Raw genomic sequence first — 10,157 nt, 5'->3', positions numbered from 1 at the left:
AAGGAAGGAAGGAAGGAAGGAAGGAAGGAAGGAAGGAAGGAAGGAAGGAAAGAAGGAAGGAAGGAAGGAAGGAAGGAAGGAAGGAAGGAAGGAAGGAGAATTGTTCAACTGGAACTGGAGATGATAATAACACATCCCTCCCAGAGTTGTGAGGATCAAATAATGTATTTGTAAAGGCTTAGCACAGCACCTGGCACATAGTAGATACTTAAACTTTTATTGACTGACAGACTGTCTTATACATCAGCTCTTGCAGATTCTAATGGTCACCATTCTGAATATGAAAGTCAACAAAATATGCAGAACATTAAAAAACTTGTGCTAACCTTAGAGCTAATGTTGGAGGCATGCTTTCCTTTTAAACAAAATCCCTGTTACTAATTATTTTGCACTTTTCTTCTAAAAGTGGGAACATTTGAAAAATCTGATTTAGTGAGGACTACGTTAAGGTGGCTTCCAGCAACCTGAGAGTTTTCATAAAGATCAGGGGGTAAAAATTGAAATGTGAGAAGAGAGAATGTTGGAATTAGAGCACCTCTTAGAACATGGACTGTTAGATAATAGAACACAATAAGGCTGGAGCTGGAGGAGATATTAGATCAAAGAATGTTGGAACAGGCATCTAGAGCAAGGAGGGAGATTACTACATAGAAATCAGTAAGATCAAAGCAACACAAACATTGGCATAGATCTCTCTTCTGTGTCTTTGGTAGTCTTATGAAGGAGAAATACATGGACACACACACACACACACACAAACACAGAGGCACACGCACACCCACACTCAGGTGCAAGCATTTTCTGAAGGTTTAAGCACCATCTTGCCCTTTCTTCCACTTAACTCAACATCCAAGGTAACTTCTATGGGGAGGTCAAAATGGTAGTTCCCCTATCTTTTTTGAAGTCTACCTTGAATACTTCAAAGGTTTCTTTCCTCCCAACCTTAATAACATATAGGTTGGTATCACTCTTTGGGCTCTTAACAAATGTAGTCTTCTAGTGTTCATCAAAATTTTTGTACTGTGTTTTATTTTTTCCCAGAATAGATTCTTTAAGGGTAATAATGATGATGATGATGAGAGCTGTTTTTATGCATCATCTAATATGTGCCAGGCACTATCCTAAGCTTTACAAATATTATCTCTTTCCATCCTCACAACAAACTTGGGCGGTTGTTTCTATTATTCTCCTCATTTTACAGTTGAGGATACTGAAGCAGGCAGGGGCTAAATGACTTGCCATGGGTCACACAATTGGGTTGCATCTGAGGTCAGATTTGAACTCAGATCTTCCTGACTCCCAGCCAAGATCTCTGTCCACTGTGTCATCTAGGTGTCTGGAAAAAACTGTGTCCTATGTATTTTCTTTACAATGCTTCCTGCTATAATCTGTGACCCTAGTCAAATAATAATCTCTCCATCTCATTTTGCCCCCTTTTAAGATGAGGGGATTAAACAGAGGAATTGCTAAGGACTTTTTTGATTCTAAATTCTCTGCTTTAATGGTCTGTATTCTAAAGTACCTTACAACTTTAATGTTTCATGTTTTATATTCTAACATTCAATTTCTGTAAGGCCCTTTTCAATTCTGAAATTCTTATGGTCTGAGATGTTGTTTGTGAAATTTTTTGTTCATTTTTAACTTAAGTACAAGATGAAAAAGAAAAAAAGACCATTTCTGTGTATACAGCAGAATATAAGAGAGGATTCAATACAAAATGTGTGGTCTAACATTCTATGATATGAAGATACTAGCTGCCTAGATCTAACTTTAGACATACTAACATACTAAGATTTGAAGGCCCTTTTGATTTTGACAAATTCGCTTCTAGCTCTAGGAGTTTCTGTCTAGGGTCCTAATGTGTTCAATAACTACTTGTTAAACTGAATATTAAAGTGTTTTCACGGGTTTACGCATTCCAAAGGTGCTAAAGAATAAAATGGTCATAGTGCTATTTTCTCACTCCTTGGTTTGTTGCTTGTTTTTCACAGACAGATTGACCTCTTCTTGCCAAAATTTTCCATCTCTAGTAACTATGAACTAGAGAAGATACTTCCCAAAATGGGGATGGAGGAAGTCTTTACTAATCAAGCTAATCTTTCTGGAATAACTGGACAAAACAACCTCAAAGTTTCCAAAGTAGGTTCAACAACTTTAAATTATTCCTTCTCAAGTTTTTAGGTGCATAGACTGAGGTGGACAGGATGTCGAATTCTGCTTTGGTAAGGTGGGTGAACATGGACATGTTGGTAACAGTACAGTGGTATAAATAATGACAACAATATATACCTATGGATCCCAAGGCCTCCTACAATTCTTGTAGATTCCATAGAACCCAGAATAAGATAGCTTATTATTATAACCCATGTTTTCCAATATGTTCTGGCTCCTTGGAAATATAATAATAATTCATAAACCCATCAAGGTTAACAAAGTATCTTCATCACAATAAACTTTTGAAATACCTAGTGAAAGAATTATTAATGTAAAATAAGGAAAACTTGCCACAGGTCACACAGTTAGGAAATATCTGGGTTTAGATTTGAACTCACCTCTTCCTGACCTAATTCCAGAAGACTGGCAATGTGAGGCTTTGAAGGGTAATGATTTGGTGAAAGACACAAAACCAAAGGATGGTAGACCCATTTGAGCTACAAGTCAAAAACCTAATAAATAATAATTATAGCTAGCAGAAAAACCCAAATAAGGTTACAAAGAGTTGAACATGGTGGCAAAGAATTAGAAATTAAGGAGATGATCTTCTATTGTGGAACAGCTGAACAAGTTGTAGCATGTGATTTGGATGGAATATTATTATGCTATTATAAATGGCAAAGGGGATGACTTCAGAAAAAAACCTGGGAAGACTTTCATGAACTGATACAAAATCAAATGAGTAGAATTGGAGAACACTGTACACAGTAACTGCAATATTGTAATAATAATCAACCATAAAAGCTTTAGCCATTTTAATCAATACAATGATCCAATCCATGAACCAAAGGCTCATAATGAAAAATGTTATTCACCTTCAGAGAACTGATGAATTCTGAGTAGAGTTTGAAGAATATTTCCCCCTTTTTTTCTTGCTTTTTTGTGTGATACAGCTAATGTAGAAATATGTTTTGCATGACTTCATGCAAATGAGCATCACACTTCTTGCCTTCTCAGTGAGTGGTGGAGGAGATGGAAGGAGGGAGAGAATCTGGAACTGAAAAATAAAAATTAAAATAAATGAATTGACATAGATAGCATCATAGATTTAGTGCTGGAAAGGTCCTCAGAGACCCTCTAGTAGAAACCCTATCATTTAACAAATGAGGAAACTGAGGTCTAAAGGGGCTCAGAGACTCATTCAATTGCCACAACATCCCTGTAAGGTATTTGCTATTATTTTAATTTACCTTCCAACTAGGTGATACAATGGATAGGGCACAGGACTTGGAGCCAGAAAGAATTGAATTTGAATCCTGTTTCAGACTTTCTCTGGCTGGGTGAGCCTGGAGAAATGACTTAAACTTTTTGTGACTCATTTTCCTTGTGACTCATTTTCCTTGTCTATAAAACTGTGGGTAATAATAGCACCTATGTCCTAAGGTTGCTGTAAGGATGCAAACTTTAGAAGACTATCTAAATGTTTACTGTTATTCTTTTCAAAATAAGGAAAATGAGTCTAAGAGAGATAAACAACTTGCCCAAAGTCCCAGAGCAATTACATTTCTAATTCCAAAGTCAGTCTTTCTGATAATAAACCCAGTCATGCTTACTGTGCTACAAGCTTCTCATTTCCTATGTATGTGACCATGGGGAAATCAGTTCCCTTTTCTCATCTTCATTTTCATTAGCATTGAATTTACAAGGTTGTTGTAAAGAAAATGCTTTGCAAACATGAAAAAAAATTAGGTAAATTCATTGTTATTCTTCAAAATGTATAAGATAATGCTGAAAATTCAGAGTGATATTCGACTGTACAGGGTTTTGAATGCCAAGCTAAGGATTTTGTTTGTTACTTAAGGACATCACCTTCCTTGACAGTTATGTTACAAAGACGTCCTATAGTTCCTTAAGCCGAGTGTTACTTTAGGACCACTCCAAATAAGCTTGTCTTGACCAATGGATTTTCAGAATAACACTATTAACACACAGTAATGTAACATCTGGATATGCTGCTGCAGTGGTTGATTGCCCTTTATAATTAAATGCACCTTTTGGTTAGCACTGCATTTTTGTACCACTAAAGATCTTGTTCCCTCCAAGCCCCACAGTTTCCTTAGAGAGCAGGGAGGTGAGATCACTTGCTGAATCTTTCAGCATAATCTGTCCACAAAAACAGACTTCTTGCCCTTTAAAACAGTTTTGCTATAGATGTGCATTCCCTTCCCACCCCTCAAAGAGTCCAAAAAGTTTGATTCTTCATCTCTGTGAAGACTCACCTTAAATGTTTGCATGTACAGTCCTAATAATCCGTCAAGAAATGTATTAAGTTCTTCCTATGGGCCAGACACTTCTGTGTTGCTGACAGAGCCCAGTAAATGCACTGACTTTCAGTCTTCTAAGCATCCTTAGTTGTAGCACTTTATTAGCAAGGGTAGGGTTCTGGGGCCTTACAGATTTCTATTTCCTGTTGGAATGAACAAAATCCCCAAACTTATAAAACTATCTCTGAATGTTCCAGTGTAATAGAGTGAAAACAGCCTAGTCAGTTAGTCAGAAGGCATGGATTTGAGATCATGGACAATTCACTTCATTTCTCTATGAGTTAATTTCCTTTTCTTTAAAGTGATTATTGGGAGTGTGAAGGCACAATGTTAGACTAGAAAATCGCTGAGGTTCCTTCCAGTTCTAATATCCTTTCTCTATGCCCCTTTCTTTCAAACACAATAGACCTGGCATCATCCTATGATATTTACATATGTCATTTTGGTCTTTTGCATTTATAATTTAAGTAACTATTGGGCAGCTGGGACAGTTAGATAGCTCTGTGGAGACAGTGCCAGCCCCGACATCAGGAAGACCCATATTTATGAATTCAAATATGGCCTCAGACACTAAAGTAACTATGTAACCCTCAACAAGTCACAACACAGTTTGCCTTGGCTGTTCATCTATAAAATGAGCTGAAGAAGAAAATCACAAATCGCTTCAGTATCTCTGCCTAGAAAACCCCAAATGGGGTAATGGAGAGTTAGACATAGCTGAAAAAAAGGACTGAGCAAAAAAAAAATTGACAACCAAGCAGTACAGCACTTTTTTCTATTGCTATATTTTCCAAAACGAATTTAACTTATTTTACCTCAACTGAAGTCAACCCATTGGAGTCCTTTCTTTAGCATGCCTGATTCTGGAAGTCTACCTTGGCTTCAGTGAATATGTATTGGAAAGTGAATTTGGGATTAAAAAAAAGTATTAGAGCCCAGACGTAACTGTTTACATGGCGATAACCAGGTTTCAGCAAGGGTCATTCATATAAGGGTATAAATGGCTTAATTTTTGTCCTTTTATTTTCAGTGCCTAGCACAACGATGGATGCGTAGTAGGTATAAAATAAATATTCATCCAATGCATGAAGGAATGACATCAAAAAATGAACACTGACTCAAATTCCCCTTAAAAAGAGCCATGCAGTTTGCCATGTTTATTCACCCAACTCAGCTATTACCTAAATTGAATAGTAAAAGCTAGAGCCTAGATTAGAAGGTCTTCCCACCAGGAAAAACACTAGATGTGTAAAAGTTTGGGGTAGCTAGGTGGCTCAGTGAATAGGGCACAAGCCCTGGAGTCAGGAGGACCTGAGTTCAAATCTGCCCTCAGACACATAACACTTACTAGGCATGTGACCTTGGGCAAATCACTTCACCGCAATTGCCCTGCCTTCCCCTGTCCAAGAAGCAAAACCAAAACAACAAAAAAAAATCAGGGAGATGCATGGAGTCAGATGAGGAAGGGTTGTTTCATTGACTGGCACATTTCAGTAATTTTTCAGTTGTGTCCAACTCTTTCTGATCCCATTTGGGCATTTCTTGGCAAAAATACTGGAGTGGTTTGCCATTTCCTTCTCCAGCTCATTTAAAGACGAGGAAACGAAAGCAAAAAGGGTTAAGTGACTTGGGTCAGACCTAATAAGTCTGAAGGCAGATTTGAACTCAGGAAGATGAGGATTTCTGACTCCAGGCCCAGGCTCCATTCACTGCACCACTTAGCTGTCCTTTTTTTTAGCACACAAGTAGATGATTAAGAATTGCTTGTTGATTGGTTCATGGGAAGAATAGGACAGAAAAGGTAAGGAGTATAGGACTGAAGGATCAGGACACAGAGACTGAAGATGAGGTTGGGAAAAGGAGTAAGTGGGGGGGGAAGATAAAGAGGGCATGAGGAACATGGAAGTTGGGGGATGGTGTGAGGAGCAGTGCTGAGTGTTCAGCCACTCTTATTTCCTTCCGTATTCACTGAACCATCTTTAAAAGATCCCGTGGTACATGGCCTATCATTTTTTATGCTATGGGGTTGTTTCTATTCAGATTCATAGAATCATAGACTATAGAGTTGAAAAGAACCTTAGAGGTTATTCAGCCCAATCTCCTGACATTACAGAGGAGGAAATAGAGGCACAGTGAGTTTAAGTGACTTACCCAGGGTCATGCCTCTAATAAGCATCTGAAGCAGGATTTGAACTCTTCTTCCTGACTCTAAGTGCAACTTTCTTTGAACTATGCCACCATGTATACTTCATAAAGGGGTCACCTGGAATGGCAAAAAACGTTATGCCATCTAACATAGTTCATGTCACAGGCTTGTGGATGGCAAATTAATGCTGTACACCAATGTAAACTAGGAGATATAGGGAGGGGGTGTTATAGCAGAAGAGCAAGCAGTACAGTACTGGCAGACTGGCTGTTAGGAGGGATTTCTTTAAGGATCTGGCCCATTCCATCTGCAAAAGGAGATTTGATTTCTTCTTTGGTAAGAAGGAAAAGGAGGAGGAAGAGGAAGAGGAGAAGGAAGAGAAGGAGGAGGAGGGCCGTATCTTTTTTACTCTCCTCTCTTTCAGCAGGGTATTAGGCTAGAATTAGATCTGTCTTTCTAGTGTATATCACAGGGCAGGTCAGTGGGACAGTTGATAGAGTGCCAGACCTGGCATGAGTTCAGTTCCAACCTCAAATGCTAACTGTGTGACAAACCACTGAGCAAGTCACTTAAGTCCTCTGTGCATAAATGTCCTCAACTGGAAAATGAAAATGCTATCACTTTGCACAGGGCCTGGCACACAGGGGGTACTATATGAATGCTTATTCCTTTCCCCTTCCTTTCTGGGGAAGCTGGTACTGGAGACTAAAGGGGCTGGCTTAGCTAATGTAGCTGCAGTTTAGATCTCCTGTCCGCCATTCAAACACCACCCTTGCCTCTTAAACTCTGCTCATCTCTGCAGTCTCTCCCCCAAGCTGAAGCTGGATCTCCCACCACACGTGCAGCAGGCAGTGTAAGAGGGCCCACCTTCAGAAAACTGGCCCAAGCTCTCCTGGGCAGCAATGGGTCTACTTTATAGTCTGTTTAAATGTCATTATGGAGTTGCTTTTCTGTGGTCAGGTCTGTGAAGCACAGACTCCCTTATTAAAGGATGAAGGAATAGAGGTGGGGAAGATTCTGGAGGACATGAGGGTTGGATGGGGAAAAAAGGGATGAGAGATTTAAAATAAGGAGACTGGGAAAGAAAGAAAGTGGTTCAAGGGAAAATATGAGAAAGTGAAAAAAATATGAAGAAGATAGGAGGGAGAGGATAAGGAAGAGAGGCTGAGGAGGTTGGAAGGAGAAACAATACAGTACATGAGGAGAGTGGAAGGATTAAAAGGGGGATAATGAAGATGGAAGATGCTGTGGTGACAACTGACCAGGGAAATTACCAGCTGTCTGAAACAATTTAATTTTCTCAAAAATAGGGAAGGAGCATTAAAGTTCTTACTCTCTTCTGTACATTTTCCAGCACTGATTTTAGCATGGTAGGGATCTTAGGATCTCTTTTATTTATCAGTGGCCAACATTGATTTGGCTATAAGATCCCCCAAGTGCTCCTGAGGCCCAGGGCCCAAGGCCCATGCACAACTTCTCCCAGCATCCTTCATGACAGCGTTCCTATATCTACACCTCCAGGTTCAGTAATGTTGTTTTGCCTCTTACAATGTGAATAAAGGAGAGAGTGCTGGATCTGGAGTCAGAAGACAAGAGTTCAAATGAGGCCTCAGATGCTAGCTGTGTTACCCTGGACCTCTCTGTGCCTCCATTTCCTCAACTGTAAAATAAAAATAATAATAGCACCTAGCTTCCAGGTTTATTATGAGGATCAATTGAGATAACATTTGTAAAAGCACTTAGCACAGTAACTGGCACAGAGTTGATAGTATATAAATGCTGATTCCTTTCCCCTTCCTTTCTGGGGAAGCTGGTACTGGAGACTAAAGGGGCTGGCTTTGCTCACATAGCTGCACTTTAGATCTCCTGTCTGCCATTCAACCACCCTTGCCTCTTAATCTCTGCACCTCTCTGCAGTCTCTCCCCCAAACTGAAGCTGGATCTCCCAGTGTAAGAGAGCCCACCTTCGAAAACTTCTCAAGCTCACCTGGGCAGCAAAGGGCTACTTTATAGTCTCTTTAAATGTCATTATGGAGTCACTGTTCTGCGGTCAGATCTGTGAAGCAGACTCCCTTATAAGAGGATGAAGGAATAGAGGTGAGGAAGATTCTGGAGGACATGAGGGTTGGATAGAGAAAATAGGGATGAGAGATAAAGAAAGAAAATGGTTCAAGAGAAAAGACGAGAAATTAAAAAGATATGAAGAGGTAGGAGGGAGAGAATATGGTAGAGAGGATGAGGAGGTTAGGAAGAAGAATAATGTGGTGCATGAGGAGAGTGAAAAGATAGAAAAGGGGGATAATAAAGATGGAAGACGCTGTGGTTACAACTGACCAGGGCAATTACCAACTGTCCAAAAAAATTTAATTTTCTCAAAAATAGAGGAGAAATATTAAAGTTCTTAATCTCTCCCCCCCATATTACTCAGTACTGATTTCAACACTATACTGATCTTAGGATCTCCTTTAAGGAAACCTGATGTGATTTGGCCACAAGGTCCCCCAAAAGCTCCTGGGGTCAAATACCCAAGGCTAATGCAGGACTTCTCCCAGCATCCTTCAAGACATTGTTCCTGTATCTCCATCTCCAGGTTCGGTAATGTTGTTTTCCTCCTTACAGGTGGTCCACAAGGCTGTGCTCGATGTAGATGAGGATGGCACAGAAGCTGCAGCTGTCTCAGCCATTGAGATGAGGGCTTGTTCATTAATATGGCCTTTACCTCCAGTCATTAAGTTTGATAGGCCATTCCTAGTCACTTTGTATAATGACAGAAACATACTTTTTATGGGGAAAGTCATCAAACCCGAAGTGAATAGCCCTCTTCAAGTAGAGGCTGACAGGTCAGAAACTAAAAGACTTGGAAATAAAAGGAAGATGATACCTACTTCCAGGTCAATGTGTCATATACTGGGGTAACCCTGGGCTAGTCCCATACTCTCTGTAAACATGACCTTCTACATATGTTTAAAAAAATAAAGTCATGCTGATATACCTTGAGGTATGTATTGGTTGTGTAACATTATTTTGATATAGGGAATTCTGTTCTTATTGTTTACTGCTATTTTATTTTTAATAGAGTATTATTTTTCCCCAATTACATGTCAAGAAAATTTTTAACATTCATTTTCACAAGATTTTGAGCTTCACATTTTTCTTCCTCTCTCTCCCTCTTCTGAAAATGGTAGGCATTTTTATATAGTTTACGCATCTACTATCATGTAAAAAAAAATTCCATAGTAGTCACAGTTGTCAAAGAAGAAAGATCAAAAAGGAAAAAAAGACACTAGAAAGAATAAAATAAGTGAAAAAATATGCTTCAATCTGCATTCAGAGTCTGTCAGTTCTTTATCTTGATATGGACAGCATTTTACTTTGTAAGTCCTTTATACTAGTCTTGGATCATGAGAAGAGCTGAATCATTCATAGATGATCATCACACAATCGTTTTCCTGGTTCTGCCCAGTTCATTTTGCATCAGTTTGTACAAGTGTTCTCAGGATTTTCTGAAATCTGGCTGTTCACATTTTGATTAC

At 39.2% G+C, this 10,157-nt stretch overlaps 1 protein-coding gene across 2 annotated transcripts in view; it reads left to right on the top strand.

Moving 5' to 3' along the window:
• Positions 1-9,617, top strand: part of LOC138174063 (alpha-1-antichymotrypsin-like) — a 19,452-nt gene extending 9,835 nt beyond the window's left edge. For both annotated transcript variants that reach the window (XM_069104206.1, XM_069104205.1), the window contains 2 exons: positions 1,992-2,139; positions 9,244-9,617. In XM_069104206.1, the coding sequence (XP_068960307.1) occupies positions 1,992-2,139; positions 9,244-9,540 (445 nt within the window). In that variant the 3' untranslated portion in view covers positions 9,541-9,617. The remainder of the gene's footprint in view (positions 1-1,991; positions 2,140-9,243) is intronic.
• The last annotated feature ends 540 nt before the right edge of the window (positions 9,618-10,157 follow it).

Source organism: Petaurus breviceps, unplaced genomic scaffold (genome assembly GCF_028583685.1).
Source record: "Petaurus breviceps papuanus isolate PSGF00001 unplaced genomic scaffold, PetGlider_PUasm1.0 685, whole genome shotgun sequence".
Taxonomy (NCBI): domain Eukaryota; kingdom Metazoa; phylum Chordata; class Mammalia; order Diprotodontia; family Petauridae; genus Petaurus; species Petaurus breviceps.
The sequence above is the reverse complement of the archived record's forward strand: the minus strand, read 5'-3'. Positions and strand labels throughout refer to the sequence as shown.